This window comes from Vanellus vanellus (assembly GCF_965231255.1).
Source record: "Vanellus vanellus genome assembly, contig: HAP1_SCAFFOLD_147, whole genome shotgun sequence".
Classification (NCBI taxonomy): Eukaryota; Metazoa; Chordata; class Aves; order Charadriiformes; family Charadriidae; genus Vanellus; species Vanellus vanellus.
Window position 1 is genome coordinate 303,675 of NW_028126926.1, and position 23,524 is coordinate 327,198.

The 23,524-nt window shown below is 51.7% G+C and overlaps 1 protein-coding gene across 1 annotated transcript; it reads left to right on the forward strand.

Annotated features, from left to right (window-relative positions):
* Positions 1 to 8,444: 8,444 nt before the first annotated feature.
* LOC309685628 (olfactory receptor 14C36-like) lies at positions 8,445 to 21,252 on the forward strand (the record flags this gene model as incomplete). The annotated part of the gene is made up of 2 exons (XM_082501366.1): positions 8,445 to 9,368; positions 20,317 to 21,252. 2 exons carry the CDS (start codon positions 8,445 to 8,447, stop codon positions 21,250 to 21,252), a joined length of 1,860 nt encoding a protein of 619 aa, XP_082357492.1.
* Between the last annotated feature and the right edge of the window lie 2,272 nt (positions 21,253 to 23,524).

Here is a 23,524-nt window from a genome sequence, read left to right on the forward strand (position 1 = left end):
ACATTGCCAGCTCATGTCCAGCTTTTCATCCCCCAGTATACCCAAGTCCTTCTCGGCAGGGCTGCTCTCCATCCCTTCATCCCCCAGGCTGTATTGATATCAGGGATTGCCCCGACCCACGTGCAGGATCCTTCACATGGCCTTGTTGAACCTCATGCTGTTCATACGGGCTCACTTCTTGAGCCTGTCCAGGTCCCTCTGGATGACATCCTGACCCTTGGGAGTGTCAACCGCACCACTCAGCGTGGTATCATCAGCATACTCGCTGAGGGTGCACTCGATCCCACTGCCTTTTTCATTGATGAAGATATTGAACAGTACTGGTCCCAGTACAGACTGCTGAGGTTCACCACTTGTCACCAGTCTCCATCTGGACATGAGGCCGTTGACCACTACTGGATGGGACCATCCAACCAGTTCCTCATCCACCGAACAATCCACCCTTCAAATCCACATCTCTCCAGTTTCACAGAATCACAGAGTGGTCAGGGTTGGAAGGGACCTCTGGAGATCATCTAGTCCAAGCCCCCTCCCAGAGCAGGGTCACCTACAGCAGTTGCACAGGACATGTCCAGGCGGGTTTGGAATGTCTCCAGAGTGGGAGACTCCCCCACCTCTCTGGGCAGCCTGTGCCAGTGCTCTGCCACCCTAAAATGAAAGAAGTTCCTCCTCATGTTAAGATGGAACTTCCTATGTTCAAGTTAGCGCCTGTTATCTCTTGTCCTATCACTGGGCACCACTGAAAAAAGACTATTCCCATCCCCCTGGCACCCTCCCTTTAAGTATTTATAAGCATAGATAGGGTCCCCCCTTAGTCTCCTTTTCTCCAGACTAAAAAGCCCCAAGTCCCTCAGCTTTTCCTCACAAGAGAGATGTTCCAATCCCCTCATCATCTTCGTAGCCCTTTGCTGGACCATCTCCAGCAGTTCCCTGTCCTTCTTGAACTGGGGAGCCCAGCACTGGACACAGTACTCCAGATGAGGCCTCACCAGGGCAGAGTAGAGGGGGAGGATGACCTCCCTCGACCTGCCGGCCACACTCTGGTTGATGCACCCCAGGATGCAATTGGCCTTCTCGGCCAACAAGACACATTGCTGGCTCATGGGCATCCTGTTGTCCACTGGGACATGCTGCTGCATGTTCCCCCAAGATCTTCCTTCCTTCCAGCTGGACAAGCCCAGCTTTTTCAGCTTCTTCTCACAGCACAAGTGCTCCAACCCTGACCACCTTGGTGGCCCTCCACTGAACGGGCTCCAGTTTACCAATGTCTCTCAGGCATTGTAGGGGGTCAGAACCTGGGGGAGTGTTCTGGATCTGTTCTCAGATGTGCTGAGCCCAGGGTGTTAACCACTCCCACTGGCTGTGCTCCTGTTCCTACCACCCAGGATGCTTTTGGCCTTTGCTGACGGCTCCATATTTTGCCTAATGAAACCGAAGGACCACCAGAGCCTTTCCTGCAGTGTTGATACCAACCTATGCAGTCCCTGCCCTCTGTCACTTCAGGCCCTTAGTCAACCTCAGCAAAAGAACTTTAGATCTGTCCTTGTTGGATAACATGATGTTACTGTTGGCCTGTCCTTCAAGCCTGTCTAGGTCCCTTGGGATGGCAACTCTGCCCTCTAATATAGTGTCTGCTCTCCTCATTGAGGTGTCAGCTACAAAAGTTATGAAAAAAGCATTTTCTCATCTCCTTTGGGTAATTAAAAGCCCTTGAAACATGGTGGAACCCGACTAGATACATCCCTCTGGGCAGAACACTATGCGTTCACCAAGTTCCTTCAAGCCCGAGTACTGATCTCAGTTATTACCCATCTACTTATCCACCCAATCAGACCATAATGTCCTAACTGGACACAAGAATACTGTGGGGAATGAGGCTGATAGCATAGTGTTTGGCGCAAAGTCTAGTTGGAGGCCTGTAAGTAGCAGTGCTCCCCAGGGGTCAGTACTGGCCAGTCTTGTTCAACATGTTAACGTCCTGGATGAGGGCACAGAGTGTACCCTCAGCAAGTTTGCTGACATCTGTTGGAAGGGTAACACAGCAGGGCATAGGCAGTCCAGGAGGTTCTTGGATTGTATTGCCAACGTCTTTCTCCCAGTGGTAGAGGAGCCAACGAGGAGAGGAGCTCTGCTGGACCTTGTCCTTACCAACAAGAAGGGCTGGTAGGCAGTGTCAAGCTCAAGGGCAGCCTGGGCTGCCATGACCATGAAATGATCAAGTCTGAGATTGTCAAGGCAGCAAGGAAGGTGCGCAGCAAGCTGACCACCCTGGGTTTTAGCAGAGCTGACTGTGTCTTCTTGAGGAATCTGCTTGGTATAGTGGCATGGGATGAAGCGCTGGAGGGAAGAAGGGCCCAAGTAAGCCAGTTAATATTCAAGGCTCACCTCCTCCAAGCTCAGGAGTCATGCATCCCTACAAAGAAGAAGGCAGGCAGAAAAGCCAGGAGGCCTGCATGGATGAACAAGGAGCTCCTGGACATGCTCACAAGTGAAAAGGAGGCCTATAGGGGGTGGAAACAGGGGCGGGAAGCCTGGGAGGAATACAGAGAAATTGTTCAAGCAGCCCCGGATCAGGTTAGGCAAGCTAAAGCCCAGATAGAACTAAATCTGGCCAGGGGCATCAAGACAAACAAAAAATCCTTCTTTAAGTATGTCAGCGAGAAAAGAAAGACTAGGGAAGATGTGGGCCCTCTCCGGAAGGAAATGCAAGAACTGGTCACCTGGGACAGAGACAAAGCTGAGGTCCTCAATGACTTTTTTGCCTCAGTCTTCACTGGCAAAGACTGCACCCACACTGCCCATGATGCAGAGGGCAAAGGCAAGGAGTGGGAAAATGAAGAATTGCCCACTGTAGGTGAAGATCAAGTACAAGACCACCTGAGGAACCTGAAGGTGCACAAGTCCATGGGACCTGATGAGACACATCCACGGGTCCTGAAGGAACTGGCAGACAAAGTTGCTAAGCCACTGTCCCTCATATTTGAGAAGTCATGGCACTCTGGTGAGGTTCCTGCTGACTGGAAAAATGGGAAAAATAACCCCTATTTTCAAAAAGGAAAACAATGAAAACCCAGGGAACTACAGGCCAGTCAGTCTCACCCCTGTGCCTGGCCCGATCATGGAGCAGATCCTCCTGGAAAGTCTGCTGAGGCAGATGGAAAATAAGGAGGTGATAGCTAGCATCCAGCATGGCTTCACCAAGGGCAAGTCATGCCTGACAAATTTTGTGGCTTTCTACAAAAGTGTTACAGCGGCAGTGGACAAGGGAAGAGCAACTGATGTCATCTACCTGGACTTGTGCAAAGCGTTTGTCATTGTCCCGCACAATATCCTGGTCTCTAAATTGGAGACACATGGATTCGACAGATGGACCACTCAATAGATAAAGAACTGGCTGGACGGTCGCACTCAAAGTGTTGTGGTCAATTGCTCCATGTCCAAGTGGAGAGCAGTGATGAGTGGCGTTCCTCAGGTGCTGTACAACATCTTTGTCAGCAACATGGAGAGTGGGGTAGAGTGCACCCTCAGCAAGTTTGCTGATGAAACCAAGCTGTTTGGCGAGGTTGACACGCTGGAGGGGAGGGATGCCATCCAGAGGGACCTGGACAGCCTGGAGAGGTGGGCCCAAGCCAACCTCATGCAGTTCAACAAGGCCAAGTGCAAGGTCCTACATCTGGGTCAGGGCAATCCCAAGCACAAATACAGGCTCAGCGGGGAATGGCCGAAGAGCAGCCCTGAGGAGAAGGACCTGGGTGTGCTGATTGACGAGAAGCTCAACATGAGCCAGCAATGTGAGACTGCAGCCCAGAAGGCCAACCAGATCCTGGTGTCCATAAAAAGCAGCATGGCCAACAGGTCAAGGGAGGTGATTCTGTCCCTCTACTCTGCTTTGGTGAGACCACGCCTGGAATATTGCATCCAGCTCTGATACCCTCAACATAAGAAAAACATGGATGTGTTAGGGCAGGTTCAGAGGAGGCCCTGAAGATGATCAACGGTCTGGAGCAGCTCTCCTATGAGGACAGGCTAAGAGAGTTGGGGTTGTTTAGCCTGGAGAAGAGAAGGCTCCGGGGAGACCTTATAGCCCCTTCCAGTACCTAAAGGGTGCCTACAGGGGAGCTGAGGAAGGACTTTATACTAGGGCATGTAGTGATAGGATGAAGGGGAATGGCTTTTAACTGGAAGTGGGTGGATTTAGATTAAATATTAGGAAGAAATTTTTGACTTTAAGGGTGGTAAGACACTGGCGGAGGTTGCCCAGAGAAGTTGTTGAGGTCCCATCCCTGGAGGTGTTTAAGACCAGGCTGGATGGGGCTTTGAGCAAATTGGTCTAGTGGGAGATGTCCCTGCCTATGGCAGGGGGGTTGAAACTTGATGATCTTCAAGGCCCCTTCCAACCTAAAGCATTCTGTAAACCAAGAAGTGCTTTTTTAAGTACATTAATAGCAAGAGGAGGTCTAAAGAAAACGCTGGACCGATAGTTGTTGAAGGTGGTCAACTGACTGATAGGGATGAAGAAAAAGCAGCAGTGTGCAATGCTTTTTTTTGCCTCACTCGTTAATCATGCATCTAGAGCTTGGGCTGCCCGGTCCCCTGAATCGGAGGACCACGAGTGTGGAAACAAAGACTTTCCATTTGTGGGACGGAAATTGTCAGAGAACAGCTGTATCAGCTGAATGTTCACAAGTCCATGGGGCCTGATGGGGTTCATCCCAGGGTATTGAAGGAGCTGCTGGATGTGCTGGCAAGACCTCCCACAATTTCTCTGGGCAACCTGTTCCAGTGCCTTATCACTCTCAAAGTGAAAAATTTCTCCCTAAAAACTAATCTAAATCTACCTTCTTCCAGTGTGAAGCCATTCCCCCTCATCCTATCATGTCCTGCCTAATTAATAAATCAGAGCAGATATGCTGGACCTCAGCTAAGCACCAGAACCACGCTCAGATGTGTAACAAAGAAAGGCAGTACCAAGTGCCCAAGGTCCCATGCAAGGAAAAAGTTTTCTTCAGAGCATGCAGGAGTGGATGGCAGATGGCAATGGAAAGATGAAATGAGGTGACCCGAAGGAGAGCAAACCCTCATGACCAGAGAGACGCAAGGCTGGACTGTGCAGCCGTGGCAGGAGAGGGCGTTACTCTCTGGGATGTCTCTGCAGCCCTCCAGAGCCTGTGGTGTAGGGAAGCTGATCTCCAGGAAAGACAAGGTGCTTTGGAAAATGTCCTCAGCGATGGACATCCCGTGATCCAAGAACACTGGGAAAATCATTGCTCTATTCCTTGATTGCATCAAAAAGGGGTGACTAAAGGCTGTTGGAGGAGCAGCGCCAACGTCTACTGGATGGAGATGGAACAGGACTGGCTTCACTGCAGCTGCCTCAAAAAAAGCACTGAATGTCCCAGAGGTTCTCTTGGGGTGTGTTACACGGCTGCTCTGAATGACGATCGTGTTCCTGCAGGTCTTGTGCTGTCCCTGCTGGCTGCATGCGGCTGTGCAGGAGAGCCCTGGCACCTCCCATGGCACCACAGGGTGTAGGTCACCTTCCAATGGAGCAGCTGCCCTGAAGAAGGTAAGGCACTGTAGGGGTGTCTGTGAGAAACGGGCCATGGGTGCCAAAGGAGATGGGGTAAAGACAGCTGGTGGAGGAGAGAGAGTGTCACCACCATGCCCCACCAGCCTCAAAATGATGACTCCAGACACTGCCCTGTCCCTCTTAATATTTCTATCAGTTACGAGCACGTGTCTTAGGCCACCTCTGGCACCTCATGTGTCACCTGTGCTTTGCATGGGTACAGGAGGTACAGGAGACTCCTGCCTTTCACTGCCTGGGTGTGCTGTCTCATAGTGGGGCAAGAAGAGGGGATTCTTGGACATAACTCTGTCTCCGAAAGGGGAAATGGCAATGCAGGGAAGAAGTTTCTCTGCCCAGCAGAGGGAGAAAAGTATCAGTGATGACTTCAGCTTGTTTCCCAGGTGGTTCCCCTGGAGCCCCAGGGACATCTCTGAGGGAGCCCAGAAGGGACAGAGAGAGTGCCACCGTGGGCTGGTCCTCTGCTGCCGAGCTGGGCTGGGCTGTTGGGCCGGAGGGAGCTTCTGGCAAGTGGGCAGCGCTGCAGAGAGACAGCTCTGCCCAGAAGCAGGACTGAGGGCAGTGCCTGCAGGCAGCGAGGGAAGAGAAGAGAAGAGAAGAGAAGAGAAGAGAAGAGAAGAGAAGAGAGAGAGAAGAGAAGAGAAGAGAAGAGAAGAGAAGAGAAGAGAAGAGAAGAGAAGAGAAGAGAAGAGAAGAGAAGAGAAGAGAAGAGAAGAGAAGAGAAGAGAAGAGAGAGGTAAAGGCAGTCTGGGGTGGGAGGACAGGAGAGAGCTCACCGGGGGACAAACCTTCGCAGCCTTTCACATGGTAAGTCTCTGGCTGTGGGGCAATGCAGATGAGTTCCTGGCAGTGTCTCCTAGAGCTGGCACATGCCATGGCTGATAGAAGCTGTCAGGACGGCTCTCCTGGCTTGTCTGGTGTGGAGCAGGAGGATGTGCTTCAGAGCATGGATGTCCTGCTGCACCTTCAGAGGGACAATGACGGACAGCTGCCTTCTCCCAGGGATGGCTCCGGGGTTTGCAGGTCGGTGTGCAGGCAGGGGTGGGCAGGGCTGTCCTTGCCAGCAGGGTCCCCGCACCCCGGGGGCTGTGTGCTGGTGCAGGGACTCTGCCAGGGTCAGCTCTGCGCCTGCCCGGGGAGCTCCCACGGAGATTCTGTGGGGAGAAGCTGTGGGTGGAAGGAGTGACCCCAGCATGGTAGGGTAGGGATGAGCAGGTCAGGGCATGGTGCTTCTGCTCTCAAGAGAGTGCAGCAGCAGCACAGGTGAGCTCTACCTCATGATATTTTTCAGAGGACCTCTCGGGCAGCACACCAACTCAGCAGCATCTTCCCCTTAGCAGCCACATCAGGTTCGCTGTGAACTGGTCTTTAGCCCCCGCACACTCAGAGGTGCCCCTGGGCAGTGCCCCGTCCCTGGAGGTGTTTGCAGGCAGAGGTGGGCGCAAAGCAGTGGGACGGGGTTTGTGAGCACTGAGCGGGAGCTGAGCCGGGGACAGGGGGAGGGCTGCTGGCAGCAGAGACACGGGCAGGGAGTGAGAGGGAGCTGCTGCCTGAAACACTGGCGAGGGGCATGTGGGCCCGTCCGTGCTGTCCCTGCAGCACAGACACCTTCCCCTGGGCAGCTCCTGCCTGGTCTCCGTTCCCAGCCGGGGTACATCTCTGCTCTCCAGCCCACGGGGTCTCGGGCACGCATTGACCCTGCAGCAGCCAGAGCCCAGCAAAGGACGAACCCCGGATTGCCATCTGCCTAGCATGTCCCTCCTCCCTTGTCGGGAGTGTTGTGGCATTTCACTGCCGTCCCCTCCTGCCTGAGCTGCCCTTGTTCTCACCGTTGGATAAACTGAGGATAAACTGAGTCAGTGCGGGGGGTGGGGGTTGCAGGTGGCAGATTCAGCTCCCGTTCAGATGCCGACCCTTTGGGTCCTGCTCTGCAGTCGTGTCTGTGGGAGCAATGTGCCCAGGACTCCTCCAGGCAACTTAAGGACATCAACTATTTCCCTGAGGAGTCCTGTGGGGCTGCAGGGTGCTCTCCAGAAGGGCACAGCTCTCCCATAGTATCTCTGTGCTCCCTCGGATCCACATGGAGAAGACATCTCGGTGCTCAGGCCATGGAAATGCTGCTGGGCAGCTGTACGTGGGCAGCTGCAATGATCCCTCCTGGTTCCAGTCTGGGAGGGGAGAGATGAGAAAAGGCAATGAGCCTGTATATCTCCCCTTTGAACCTGCATTCCTTTCTTCTCCGCAGTGTCCTGCTTCTTTTGATGGCAACACCTCAGAGGGATCCTCCTCCAGTTGCAAGCTGCCAGCACAGGGCAGCGGAGAAGAGGACTGATGGGCAGAGCTGCTCTCCTCTCTCTGCACTAAGGGACCATCCCTTTGCCTCTCAGGACCCACAAGACTTCACCTGGAGTGCATTAGAAATGTCAGGGATTTCGGCCATCCCAAACCGCTCCGAAATGTGGCAGGTAAAACCAGAACAAAACAGAGAAAACAAAATCCCCTCTCCTCTGCTGTGCAGTTGGGCAAATTGCCGACAACAACGCTGAAAAGCTCTTTGATATAACACAATTACATTTAATTGGAGACAGCCCTGCTGTCCTACTTCCCTCGTGCTGCACAGCAAGGAGGACTCCTCAGGAGCCCATTGCCCAGCTCCCAGTGGCAGCCTCAGCCAGCAAAAGCCAGAGCTCAAGTGAGGGAGCTGCAGAGAGGTGCTCCTGAAAAGAGGGTCTGAATGTGGGGCTGCAAAGACATATGCAATCCATTTTGCCAGGAGAAGTCTGCTCTGACTCAGTACTGTCTTTTCCTCCTTAACAGATAACCACAAGTAACAATAACAGATACCCAGAGGCAGGATATGTACAACAGCAGCTCCATCACCCACTTCCTCCTCCTGGCATTCGCAGACACACGGGAGCTGCAGCTCTTGACCTTCGGGCTCTTCCTGGGCATCTACCTGGCTGCCCTCCTGGGAAACGGCCTCATCATCACCGCCATCGCCTGTGACCACCGCCTCCACACCCCCATGTACTTCTTCCTCCTCAACCTCTCTGTTCTTGACCTGGGCTGCATCTCCACCACCGTCCCCAAAGCTATGGCCAATTCCCTCTTGGACACCAGGGACATTTCCTATGCAGGATGTGCTGCACAGGTCTTTTTTTTTTCCTTCTTGTTTGGTGCAGATTTTTCTCTTCTCACAGCCATGTCCTATGACCGCTACATTGCCATCTGCCAACCCCTGCACTACGGGACCCTCCTGGGCAGCAGAGCTTGTGTCCACATGGCAGCAGCTGCCTGGGGCAGTGGGTTTCTCAATTCTCTCCTGCACACGGCCAATACATTTTCACTGCCCCTCTGCCAGGGCAATGCCCTGCACCAGTTCTTCTGTGAAATCCCCCACATCCTCAAGCTCTCCTGCTCACACTCCTACCTCAGGGAAGTTGGACTGATTGTGGTTAGTGCCTGTCTCTTCTTTGCGTGTTTTGTTTTTATTGTGGTGTCCTACATGCACATATTGAGGGCTGTGCTGAGGATCCCCTCGGAGCAGGGATGGCACAAAGCCTTTTCAACGTGCCTCCCTCACCTGGCTGTGGTCTCCCTCTTTATCAGCACTGGCATGTTTGCCTACATGAAGCCCCCCTCCATCTCCTCATCATCCCTGGACCTGGTGGTGGCAGTGTTGTACTCGGTGGTGCCCCCAGCAGTGAACCCCCTCATCTACAGCATGAGGAACCAGGAGCTCAAAGAAGCATTGAAGAAAGGGGTTCAATGGGTTCACCTTCAGCAGCAGTAAGCTGCCCATGTCTCCTCACAGGCTGTCCCTACTGTGCTGGATAATAGTGAGGCCTTCGGTTACTGTGTCATCACAGCATCAGAACTGCCTTCCTGAGGAGCATCTCTGTAATAACAGGGCAGCTCTCTCTGTTGCAGGAAAATTGACATAAACTAGGAAAATGAAATGTAAAATGTCATTGTAATTGAAGCAACCAAGGAAACCTGCTGCTGCTCAAGTCCTCTGTACTGCCCCAACTCTATTTAATAATTTACCTAATATGAAAATAGAGAAAGATTTATCTATGACTCAGTTAAGGAACTACCACCAGACAATGTAGCATTGTTGAGAAGCAGGGGATTCCTGTCAAGAGAGTGATGAACTGTAGGGCGGGTCAGCGAACCCAGAAAACCTCTTGGAACTGCCAAGATCAGAGAAGTGGTAAAAGGTAATTCTGCCAGGGGGAGATCGCGACCACTGACTCACTGACCACCCACCCAAATGATTCCACCTACTCAAAAGAGAACAATGGAAGAAGAAGACAGAGTCTGTGCACTAATTTACATGGGAAGCAAAGAAATCTCAACCAATCCTTGAAGAGAATAACAATGAGTAACTGTGAATATATATATGAATTGTTTGAATATGTAAACATCAATGCATAGAAGTGGAGTCTTTTGAAGCTAATTTTTGCTCCCGTTTTGGGCTGAGCACCCCATTTCTGTGCATTAATGGAATAAACTTGGAAATACCTCTGCTCTGTGTGTTATTGGCTTGCACACCGTGTAACAAACCCAGATTTGGGATATCAGGAGGGTGTCATACTGAAGTGAAATAGATCTAGTTTTGTCTTTGAGGCAGCAGCAGTAGGATATGCAGTTCCGTGCAATGACATGGAGCTAAATAGAGGATTCAAATGAGTCTATGAGCTGAGACATCTTTGGCATCTGAGGAGCATTAGGAGGGCTTTGGAAGAAGCTGCACAGGTTATGGGGAACTCACAGCCATTAGGAAAACCTCAGAAAATGACAGCCTTGTGTTTGAAGAAATAGTGAAGACAGAGTCATCAGTAGAGCTTGGGACAGCATGGGGTCAGAGTGGGGTGGGGAAGCAGGGGTGGTGGTTGACATCTGCAGAGAAACAGCCACAGGCATAGGGAAGTGTCGAACAGCCTGTGGGGGGTATGGTCCCTTTGTTGGGGCTGGGACCCCCCAACAGAACTGAAATCCTTGTCCTTTTGACTATGGTTGTGGTCTCTTCCACTGAGGCCCCTGAGAGCACTCCAGTTACTTACATCAATGGGGCCTTGTTGCCTCCACCCCACCCTCCAGAGGGCTTGAGAGGTGTCTTGCCCTTGGCATCACACACCCCTTCATCTCACTGCTCCCAGGAAGAGCCCTGAGCTTCCCGTGTGGGAAAGGATCCCCATTCCCAGGGTGTGGGGGTCAGTGCTTGGACATCCCGCTTGATGAGACAGGTCAAGGGCTTTCACAACCACTTCCATGTTTGATTTTCAACCTGTAAGCAGTGCCTCTGACTTCCTGCTTCACCAGCCTCCAGGGACAGTCCCTTTTCTGGTCATTCCCTCCAAGGTCTTTTCAGGGGTGGCCCTCAGTGCAGCCCACTGACATGCTCAGAAACTTGGAGCTTTGTTGCTGCCTTTTACTTCTCAAGAGGCCAGTTCATTAACATGCAAAATGCCCTAACAAGCCAAGGCTCTGAGCATAACTTTCTTCACTTTACAATTCTTATTTGAGAGATTTCAGAAGTGAAATGATTTTAAAAATGAAAGAAAAGAAAAGAAAAGAGATTCCTTTTTCTTCCACTTTTCTTCATTTATCTGCTTACGCATTAAGTGATATCAGCAATTTCCAAATGATATTGAAACTGGACCTCTCCAAATGGAGGGTGAATGTGTAGGTATTGAGGTTTGGGCTGGACTGGCCACTCAGGCAGAACGGCAGATGCTCTCCCCTACCGAGGAGAGGCAGGAGAGAGAGAAAGGGACTTACGAGTTTAGAAGGACCTAAACTAGGTTAATGAAATATTAATAATAAAATAAAAAGTCCATAATGAAATATATACAAAACCATATCAAGCTCCCAGGATGATGATCACGTCACTGGCTGGCGCTGGGGCAGTCCCAGACTGGACTCAGTGCTGGATGGGAACTGGATTCCAGATAAGGATTCAAGATCAGGATCAAAGGCAGACGAACATACAGAGTCCTCCTCAGACGTTGGCCATTGAAGGAAGAGCGCTGACCCTTTGATCCCTCAGCTTTTATACTGAGCATGAGGCAGATGGGATGGAATACCCCGTTGGTCACCTGTCCTGTCCACTCCTCCCCGCAGGTGGGACCCCACTATGCTTTTCCACTTCCAACCGTCCAAGGGGCAAATCACAAAGTTGGTTGGCCGTGGGTGTTATAGCAATAAGTATAAGTAAGAGCCTCTCTGCACACCGTGCCTGGGCATCCGCTGTGAACATAGGTCTGATCACTCTGAGAGAGTGAACACTGTCTGCACAATATACTGTTAATTTCAGTAGTTAGAAGAAGCCCGGCTAAGAAGCGAAGTTACTGAACAAAATTGGTTCTGTTTTACATCTCATCAAGTTCCCACCTAGCTTTTTCAGACGATTTTTCCATGGCTGAGGCTTTGACCTGCCGAGGGACATCATCTAACCAGTTGTCCAATACACTGCCACATGCTACCGCAGATTTATGGTTTTTCCTCAACTGAGACAGCGGCCTGGTCACGTGACCTGTCCAATGCTGAAACACTGTCCTGCGCGGCAGAAAAAGATTATGTGCATAATGCTGCATGTCAGTATCCACATGACCCACTGTCGGTGCCTCATCCTCTTTCCAGCAAAATAATACCAATCCATGAGCATGTGCCGCTGGTGCTCTCCGTACCCACATGCGCCAAGTGGGTCCGGTAATTTTGAGTGCATCTGGATCTAATGGTGTCTTCAGGTTGTCCAAATCAGTAAAAATCATCTGCCGCACAGCTACTTCCCTCAGATTCTGAACATCTCTCTCAATAGTTGTCCACTTGGATGGGTGGTATGGGATAGCGTCCCTATAGGGATACTTGCTCCTCACGCTTTACAGGAGTCATCTCCAGAGGCTAAGGGATTGTGGTGGTCATCCAAAAACCCTGTCAATACCCAATTTTCTAGTCAATGGTCCCAACCGCTTGGCTTCTCTACCATCTAAGTCCAAACTATCAGCTCCAGTGTCCCAGCAATCGAGTAGCCAAGGAATCACTTGCTTGCCTTCCTGATGGCCATAATCCTTACGTATGTCCCGCAGCTCACTTAGGGATAATGATGGAGTGGTTTCCTCTGTTTCTTCATTGCGTGATGTCCCTGACTGCCCGTTGTTATCTGGTCCTATTGCATGTCTTGTCTAATACTCGTTGCAGCTGCGGGTCCTGTCATGGTAGCCAGCAGGGACTGGAGAGGTGCAATGTCCGTCATGGGGGCTGGCGGGTGCTGTGCAGGAGAAATACCGTGCAGTGCCTGACATAGGAGCCAGTGGGATCTAAGCCAGCGGAGTCTGGATCGGATGGATGCCTGCCATGGGGGCTGGCAGGGTCTGAGTGTCGCAGGGGACGGCAGGGTCTGTGCAGGCGCAATGTCTGTCACAGGGACAGGAGGGGGCTGTGCAGGTATGATGTTGGCTGTGGGGGCCTATGGGGTTGCCGCTGGATACTTCCCTATACTGCAGATACACCAATGAAGAAGAAAGAGCCAGCAAAATTTAATTACCCAAGCACAATAACCAAAACATTCCAAGGGTACTCCAGACTTTCAAAAACTGTTGCTATTGATGCCACCGGCACATACAAAAACTCAAGAGACATCCCCCCTCTTGCTAAATGGCCCATAATATAACCCAAGGTGTAATTATACACAATGTCCAACAGAGGCCTCCCGCCGTCCCAAGGTGAGTCTGACCGCGGCAATTCGCAAGGTGCCATTACGTAAGGGACAGAAAATGGAAACATTAAAAAAGACCTGATAACATAGCAAAATACTGCCACCCAAAATAAAAAGGCAATGTTTTTAAGTCCCCATCTAGAGAAGATAAGCTGCCCTAAACCAGCAGAAAGGGGAAATGTGGAGAAATGCCAGGAGTGTTGCTGTGAGGAGGCAAGAGAGGGACAGAGGGTTGGGCTCTGCTGGGTGGAAGAGGAGACCTGGGCGTTCCCTCAGAGTGGGTGTCTGCACTGCAGGGGATGGCAGGGAGGGTGCCCAAGTGCCCTCTCCCAAGGTGTTTGTGGGAGCAGGTCCCTCCGACTCCCTGCCCACGTCTGGGCTGCCTGGAGCTGTCCCTGCGGGAGCTGTTTCTCTGTCCCAACATCTCCTCCCTGCCAGTGCTCACTGACCTCATCCCTCCCGCTGTGTGCTCAGCTCTGCCCTGCAGATCCCTCCTGGCAGCAGGGCACTTCCCAGGGACATCTCTGCGTGCCAAGAGGATAAGAAGAGGCTCAGACAAACGCTAACGAGAACTGAGGTCTCCGTACCTGCTCCAGAGTGTAGAAAAAAAATTTCCCATCTACCACTGTCAGGGATGTCACAGTCAGGGGTGAGAAGGTAGAGTTGAGGCTCCTGAAAGAAGGGAACAAGGCCAAGAGGGGGACTTCAGGAGAGCAGGCTTTGGCCTTCTGAGGGCCCTGATCAGAAGAATCCCATGGGATACGGCCGTGCGGAGAAGAGGGGGGCAGAGAGCTCTTTGCTAGTCAAGGATGGACTCTTGCAGCTCCAGAACAGTCCACCCCATCATACAGGAAGTCTGTCAAAGCTGGCAGGAGCCTGGCATGGGTGAGAAAGGAGGTCCTGACTAAAATGAAGCATGAAGGGGCAGCCCAGAGAAGGTGGACGCTGACTGGCTCCCGGCCTCAATGATTCTTTGACTCTGTGCTGGAGAGAGCCATTTGCGTGAGCGTGTGCTTGTCTGTGCCTGGGGGGGATCAGGGGGACGAGGGGATCCCGGGGCCAGGTTCTGGATACATGGAAGGTGTCAGACCAGCTCTTGGAAGGATCCGTTTTTGCTGTGTGTCTATATGGGTAGATATCTTACACTAACATAATACAGCACACAAAGAGCCCACCCTTGTTTCCCTTTCTCCACTGACTGTGGTTTTGATTGCCCTAGAAACCTCTTCGTGCACCATGGGTCTTCCCGTGATGATAATGCATTTGTGGGGCAGGGAGGCTGGGTGAGTAGAGGGACGAGGCTGGCTCTGACAGGGGCCATGAAGCAGCTGCCCGGAGGTGACAGCAAGGACATGACAAGGAAGAAATTTATCTCTGTTGACATCATTTTTTTTAGGAAGGCAAAGCTCCCCTTGAGCCAGTGGTTGCAAGGAAGGTCAAGAGCAGAAAGAAGGCTTCGGGGGACCTCCTTGCAGCCTGTCAGAACCTAGGAGGAGGTCATAAAAATACAGAGATAGGCTCTCCACCTCTGGTGCATATTAAGAGGATGAAAGACAAGTGTTGGGTGAAAGAGGGGATGTTCAACCTGGAGATAAGGAGAAGATTTTCCGCCAGTGTCAGGGCTTGTCCTGAGCCGGGTGTCCATGAGCCCTGCCTGCCCTTCTGTCTGCCATGGTTTGTCAGGCTGATGTAACAGAGGTGCCCCCAGGATCAGAACCCAGGTGGGCCTCTTCCACCTGCCTCACCCCCTCCCCTCCCCAAGGATGGAGTTCCTCTTGGGTGGGGTCTCTGATGTGCTGAATGATCTCAGCATGCCTGCTGGCCAGCATGTCTCCTGAGGGCCAACCAGGCTGCTGCTGTGGAAGTGCCCTCAGAATCATCACCATGCCAGCCATCTCCCCTTGGCCTGCCGCTCCTCTTTCCCTCTGACCCTATCTTGGCTCTGCTGGGAAGAGCGGTTTTGTGATAAACCTCTTGTCCCCAAACTGCTGGGGCCAGCTGCGGGCCAGTCGTGCTCCTACAACAGTAGTGGCCCCACAATCAAGATCAGAACTTGTCTCACCTTTGCCTATCTCTCCCCATCCACTCCCTTGACGCCTCATCTCTGCTGGACCCCACCTTCAACATCCAAACCCCGTTACTGGCTTTTGCCTCTCCTCTGCCCCACGGGTTGCCAGAGACAGGGTAGCACATCTTACGTTTAGGCTTTGCAGTGCTCATGCATAATTCTTGTGATAAAGTGAGTGCTGAGATCAGACTCTATGGTGTGGAGCAGTTAAAAGAGCAGATTGACAGTGGTGGCCATCATGTTGGTTTTGCAAGGGGGGGCTTCTGTCTATATACTAAAAGGATCTCCTACTACCAAGATGTGTTTGGTGTTTCAAGCTGTCACTTACAGAGGTCCCACAAAATTGATCTGCAGTTGTGCCCGTGGGCTTCCAATATGTTGGTGCTGGAGTTGGGCTTTTGATCCAGGGTTGCCTGCATGGGTCATGGCACAAGAAAGGCAGTTCCTACACCAGAGATATACATCCTTCTTCAAGTTAGGCCCCCACCCGCTGCTCAGAGTCTTTGTCCGAGCTCACGCATGAACTTCGATAAACTCTCCTTGAATATTCTGAGGCAAAATCCAATGCTTATTGCCTTCTGCATCTACAGCATAATAAATATTGCTTTCCCTTACTATGCAGGCTGACCTGATGGGTCTTTTCACATTAATCCTTTTCATTGCCTTGGTTGGAAGCTGACATTTTCCCACCTTGGGTCTAGATTGGTTGTGACTTCTGTTCGTGATGATATGTTACTCTGCTGGAAGCTGAGCTGCTGTTCCAGCTTTCTGTAGCTCATTTTCTAAAACCTTTAGTTCTGTTTCTAAATCTTGTGCTTGTCCAACTTCTAAGTCCAGCTGTTTGATTTGTAACCAGGGTCTATGTCTGTTTACCTTGAGATCTTCCTCTCAAATTTTGATTAAGATGATTGTCTTTATTTTGGGAAATTCCTCCTCCTTCAATTTACAGATGGCTTTTTTTGCACATTCTTTACCTTCTCATCCATTTCTCTCAGGAGATCCTGTGAATCATACATGGCACACCACAGGGTTCCAATGGCACCGGCTTCCTTTTTCACTTTGCAATGACTAACGTAAACTTCACAGGCTGGAGAAGTGGGATCTGCTACTTTAAGACAGTGGGATCTCCTAGGGCATTGCCCTGGTTCAATCACCTGCTTATTGAGTTTGTAACATCCTTTTCCTCCTTAACGTATATTTTAGCTCAAGCTGCATGGTCTGTTTTATGCTGTGCACTTCCCATACAGCCTTTACACAGGCAAACACTAACAGGAATTTTGCTGCTCCAAGCGACTCAGTAGAAAAGAGTTTTAAATGTGTTTTCCGTAAGCTCCAATTCCAGATTGACTTTCCTTCAGAGGTCCATTGGTTCTGAGCATCCAGAAAGCCACACCAAAGATGCATTGTGGGTCATTTCAGTCACCACCATCACCCACAAACCTTCCACTTTGACTGCAGGGCTTGCCTCTCCGTTTACAGACCACGCAATGAAGTTGGGATGAGGCTGTTCATTAGGAGAGCTTCCCAGACAAGATGCTACTTGAGCCCAGCCAAGGGTGTGTCAGGGACAATTTCTCGAGACAGCGAACCAAATATTAAATGAGCACAGAGCTATTTGTGGCTGGAATTCTGTGTGCAGGAGCAAGGACTGCCTTTAGTCCAACAGTGCAGTTCCTTCACCCTTCTTGCGGTTTGGGCCGGCCTGGCCACTGCGACAAACGACAGATGCTCTCCCTCACCTCTCTTTCCAAGGAGAGGAGGGAGAGAGAGAAAGGACTTGTCAGTTTAGATAAGTTAGTCAGTTTGGGGTCACTTCTCATCTCCGCTCCTATCCAAAGGTGTGACCCCTCTACAATTTACTGCTTCCGACCCTCCAACGGGGCATATAACAAAGTGAGCTGCCCTTGGTTGTTATAGCAAAAAGTCTAAGCAAGAGCCTCTCTGCATACCATGCCTTGGCATAAATTATAGATAATCAGGTTTTGTCACTCTGAGAGCCAACAGCTTATGGATGATATGCATTAAATTTCAGAGAGTTCAGTTAGTTCGAGGAGGCTTGGCTGCAAAGTCAAATTACTGAACAGAAAAAGGGTTCTGTTTCACCTCAAACCAGCACAGGTGGGCTGTTCTTTTGGGAGGGTATTAGGAGAATAAAAGAGAAGCACTCGGGATTTCAGGGAATGGAAAGAGAAGCAAAGGATGCTGTTGGCCTTCTTTGCCCCCGGCTCCTGTTTTGCCTAATGAAACTGAAGGACCACCAGAGCCTTTCCCGCAAAGCTGCCACCCAGCCACACCGCCCCTGCCCTCTGTCATTGCACGGGGTTAGTGCACCTCAAGGGCAGGACTTCAGAGTTCTCTTTATCGGACATCATGATATTCCTTTTGGCCCATCCCTCTGGCCTGTCTATGTACCTCTATGTTCCCTCCCTCAACCTCCATGGCCTTTCAATGATTACGGAGTATTATTGGACACGTTGGGACATTGGCTTACCCTGTCATCTCCCTCAGCTGCCACCCCTCCTGTCCCATAGACTGGTAAGGATTGTCTTAGTTAAGGTGACTTGGGAACAATCCACTGCTGGTGGTGTTCCTCCAGATTCCTGCCCCGAGTCGCAGAGCCCTGGGAGACCTTGCTGGGGCAGACTGAGGCAAAGAGGATGTAGAGAATCTCAGATATAGCTCCACCCGCTCTCTTAAACTCAGCAGTGGCCACACAGTGGCTTTGTTTCTCCTTGAACTCTTCCTGAAGGAGTAAACACTCATTCTGGTGCCCTTGAATTGCCTTTCAGGCTTAGATTGAATTGCGATCTGGACTATAGCAGACCTTGGAGGAGGCTGTCCTTGAAGACCAGCTGGACTGAGCTCTGCCACCATGTCACAGCTCTGTCTGCTACAGGAACGGCTCCAGCTCGTCCTGTCTGTGCCCCTGGCTGAGATCATTGCTGCATGTTTGGGCTGAAGCCCCCCAGCTGTGGCACCAGGCAAGCCGTGACTTGCCATAAGGAATCCTGGTACCAAGAGTCCAAGACCCCGTGTGTGCTACTGATGGGACAAGAAGAGGGGGTACTCATGGCCAGCTCTTCTTCTGCTGAGAGAAATAACACTGCTGGAAGTAAGTGTCTCCGCGCAGATGAGGGAGGGAACATGAGAGATTGCATCAGCCTTTTTCACAGGCGGTTCCCCTGGAGCCCCAGGGACACCTCCAAGGAGCCCAGAGGGGACGGAGGCAGTGCCAGCGTGGGCTGGTCCTCTGCTGCTGAGCTGGGCCGGGGTGCTGGGATGGAGGGAGCTCCTGGCAAGCGGGCAGCGCTGCAGAGAGACAGCTCTGCCCAGGAGCAGGGCTGGGGGCACTGCCTGCAGGCAGAGAGGGGAGACCTGCGAGGCAGAGAGAGCTTAAAGGCAGTAGGGAGTGGGGGGTGCTGAGAGCTCAGTGGGGCAGAAATCTTCACCAGCCTCTGTGTGGTAAGTCTCAGGGTGCCGGGCAATGCAGCTCCAGTTCCTGGAGGGATCTCCTCAAGCTGGTCCATCTGAGAGCTGCTGGGCTCTGTCAGGAGGACACTCTCAGTTTCAGTGCTGTAGAGGAGGAGGATGTGCTCCAGAGCAGGGCTTCCCTGCTGCCCGGTGAGAGGGACAGGGCCCGAGGGCTGCCTTCTGCCGGGGATGGTTGTGGAGGTGTGCGTAGGGGTGTGCAGGCAGTGGTGGCCTGGGCTGTCCTTGCCATCAGGGTCCCTGCACCCCGGGGCTGTGTGCCGGGGCAGGGACTCTGCCAGGGTCAGCTCTGCGCCTGCCCGGGGAGCTCCCACGGAGCTTCTGTGGGGAGAAGCGGTGGGTGGAAGGAGTGACTGCCAGCAAGGCAGATGCCTTCTGTTGCTGAGATGGACCTGTGTGGGTCAGGGCTGCTCCCGGATCCCCATCACCCCCAGGACATTTGCACAGAGTCCTTTTGAAAAAGGACATCGAGGACTTTTCCCCTGAAAGAGAACAAGTCTGTGCTGTGGGATTTCTCCTCTCGGGTGCTGGGTGGGCAGTGGGAGGTGGGAAAGGATTTCTCCTTTATGGAGAAGGCACAGAGACCCTCATTCTCAATAGCACTTCCCTGAACCCCTCCTGAGCCCCCGCACACCCAGAGATGCCCCCGGGCAGCGCTGTGCTGCCAGGAGGGGTCTGCAGGGCAGAGCTGAGCACACAGCGGGTGGGATGGGCTCTGGGGCACTGGCAGGGAGGAGACCCGGGGGGCAGAGAAGCAGCTCCAGGCAGGGGCAGTTCCTGGCAGCCCAGACACAGGCAGGGACAGAGGGAGCTCCTGCCAGACATGCCCAGGCAGGGGGGATCCCGGCACCTCCCGCCATCCCCTGACCTTCAGACAACTTCTCGGCAGCAAGCCTCTGCTCTACTCTACCGCCCGCCCCACAGCCACAGGGTCCAGAGCTCGAGATGCCTTCTCAGCAGCTGCACCTCCAGTCCAGGAGAAGTGAGTGTGTCCTATAAGTGATGCACAACATAAAAGCAAGTGCCCTGCAGTGTCTCTGTCTGGAGACACTGTCACTGAGGAGAAGGCTTCACTGCACGCCTGCCTGACTCCCTCTCCTCACTTCCTTTTTTCAGAGCACAGGCGCATTTCTCCTCGTTTCCCCACCCCTCTGTTGAACTCTGCATCTCAGGAGTTGGGGAGGGGGTGTGGGTCAGCTTCTCTTCTGCCTCTGACTCTGGGAGTCCTGCCCCAGAGGTGTCCTCATGGAAAGTAGGTGTCGAAGCAGTATTTTGCCTGATAAGGGAGGGTGTCTTTGAGTTTGTGGGGTTGGGAATGAGCTGGGTCATTCCTCATTCAGCTGTGGGAGGGGGATTTCTGTGAGGAATGGCATGGGGATTTCCTCAGAGATGTCACCGAGTTTGTCACTGCCTTTTCCTCCTTGGACAGGTCCCCCTGCCCAGAAGCAGCAAATGTCCAATGGCAGTTCCATCACACAGTTCCTCCTCATGGAGTCTGCAGAAACACGAGAGCTGCATCTCTTGACCTTAGGGCTCTTCCTGGGCATCTACCTGGCTGCCCTCCTGGGAAACGGCCTCATCATCACCGCCATCGCCTGCGACCACCGCCTCCACACCTCCATGTACTTCTTCCTCTTCAACCTCTCTGTTCTTGACCTGGGCTCCATCTCCACCACTCTCCCCAAAGCCATGGCCAATTCCCTCTGGAACACCAGGGCCATCTCCTATGCAGGATGTGCTGCACAGATCTTTTTCTTTCTCTTTTTTATTTCAGCTGAGTATTTTCTCCTCACCGTAATGGCCTATGACCGCTACGTTGCCATCTGCCATCCCCTGCACTACGGGAGCCTCCTGGGCAGCAGAGCTTGTGTCCGCATGGCAGCAGCTGTCTGGGGCAGTGGGTTTCTCAATTCTCTCCTGCACACGGCCAATACATTTTCACTGCCCCTCTGCCAGGGCAATGCCCTGCACCAGTTCTTCTGTGAAATCCCCCACATCCTCAAGCTCTCCTGCTCACACTCCTACCTCAGGGAAGTTGGGCTAATTGTGGTTAGTGCCTGTCTCTTCTTTGCATGTTTTGTTTTCATTGTGGTGTCCTATGTGCAGATCCTGAGGGTGGTGCTGAGGATCCCCTCTGAGCAGGGACGGCACAAAGCCTTTTCCACATGCCTCCCTCACCTGGCCATGGTCTCCCTCTTTATCAGCACTGGAGTGTTTGCCCACCTGAAGCCCCCCTCCATCTCCTCCCCATCTCTGGACCTGGTGGTATCATTTCTGTACTCAGTGGTGCCTCCAGCAGTGAACCCCCTCATCTACAGCATGAGGAACCAGGAGCTCAAGGATGCCCTATGGAAACTGACCCAATGGACGCTGTTTCACCAACAATAACCTGCCACCCCTTCTCAGCACATTGCCCAGGGCTTATCTTAGACCATGACTCTAATTTTTCTCTTGTCATAACCCTGCTGATTGATATTTTTCTGGGTTTATACTACTTGTGTTGGGGCTTGATCCTACTGGGTCTGACCCTTGCACAACACTGAGTCAGATGTGGCCGGTCAGGTAACAGCTCTTACTCAGGTAGAATAGCGAGAAAAGGGAAAAGCAGGGAAAAAAAAAACCAACGATGGGCTGAGATAAATACTGTTTAATAGAACAGTAACAGAAAATAAAAGCATTAGCAGTAACAACATCAATAATAATAATAATAAGTATATATAGAATAAAGTGATGCAAAATATATTACTGTCACCACCCAATGATCATTTGCCCCGCCTGTCCGGAGAAGTGATCACCGATTCCTTCCCCCAAGCCAACTCCCATTTATATACTGAGCATGACGTCTCTGAGATGGAACATTCTTTTGGCCAGCTTGTCTTGTCTGTGCCACCCCCACCTTCTACGGGAAGTTGAAAAAGTCCGTGACTTAATATAAGCATCACTCAGCAACAACTAAAACAATATGAGTTAGCAATATTATTCTCATAGTCAATCCAAAACACAGCAGCTACCTCTTATTAACTCTATCCCAGGCAAAACCAGGACAGCGTCCGCCCCTTATTCTATACCATCTACCTCATGCCCAGGTCTTACACTTTTCCATAAATCACCACCATTTTCCTGTCTTTCATATATGTATATATGCACACAGATATCATTCCCTTAGTCCATGGCCCATCCCACTGAAATGTCCCTTGAGTTCATTTAGTCCATGACTTTGGGCTCCATCTGTTGTAACTGTCTTTCCCGGCAGGAGACGTGGTGTGTGGTGTTGAATTGTTGCGTGCTGCATCTGGAGCTCGCAGCTGGTGTAGCCGGCAGGGCCCATGCCCATCATCTGTGGGTTGAAGATGTTGATCTCAAGACAATTCCTGAGTGCCAGTTGCTGCAGCCACTTCTGGTTCCATCACTTCTGCACTTTGCTCAGTTTCATCAAAGTTCATTCTTCATTAATTTAGGTCACTCTCACTGTCATATCATGGCTAGAGCATACGACAACTGTAGTAGTGATGACATATAGTGGTAATTTAGCAATAAATATATAGTTTGATTCATTGGCCATTCTCACCAAAATCAAATCCTCTTGAGGAACACGTCGGTCATCCCCATCCTCCCGCATCACCCACCAAGTGCACCAAGGGCCCTAAACAAAAGAAATCCCATGGATAGGATTGCCTTTGCCTGTGTCAGGAATAACCCAGACTTTCTTCCCGAACATATTCTTCATGTTCCCTGCAGGGTCTTTATCTCCTTCCACAGTATGGAAAAGTTCTCACTGGGCAGGGACAGCTCCATATTAGATGCTCAAATGTTACCTAACCAGGTGGCCTTTCCTAAATGGGCATCCCAGCATTTGAAGGTCCCACCACCCATGGCTCTCAGTGTAGTTTATAGCAGTCCGTTGTATCGTTTGATCTTCCCAGAGGCTCGTGCATGGTAGGGGATGTGATACACCCACCCAATGCCATGCTCTTTGGCCCGCTGAATGCTCTGCCTGTGGGATGAGGGTGTGCAGGCCCCGTGGCAGGCAACAGCGCCTGGCTCCGAGCACTGCCTGCTGACAGCTCGCAGGAACAAACCAAGAATGGCATCATTGCCCTTTGGGCAGTGCCTGCTGCAACAGGGCAATGGGTAATAGTTCTAAGGTAGAAGAGGGTCGATTTAGACTACATAGAAGTCTTTTCCTCTGTTTTACCAGGTAGAGAAGGGAGCAGCCAGAAACGGACGCATAATGCATGTCAACTCCTGGCTACGTGGCTGGTGCTATCATGAGGGTTTTTGCTTTTATGACAATAAAATATGAACATGGCCTTTTAGAGAGGGATGGGATCCACCTGTCTAGAAGAGGCAAGGGAGTCTTTGGCAGCAGGCTGGCCATCTTGGTGAGGCAGGCTTGAAACTGTCACATCCAGCTGGGCAATAACCACAGCCAACCAGAGCAGTGACAAATATTCCTTAGCGGACTCCCAAGGTGATATCCAGAAAGCCAACCACCTCCAGGGCGTGTACGACTGTGATGGATCCTCTCGCTCTCCTCCAGGGAAACCTGCATGCTCGATGACCTCTCTGAAACGCCTGTACACACGCAGCGTGGTTAACGGACAGGAAGAAGTACAGATCTGTGTGCGGTCACAGGGCCATGGTTTCATTGCAATTACAG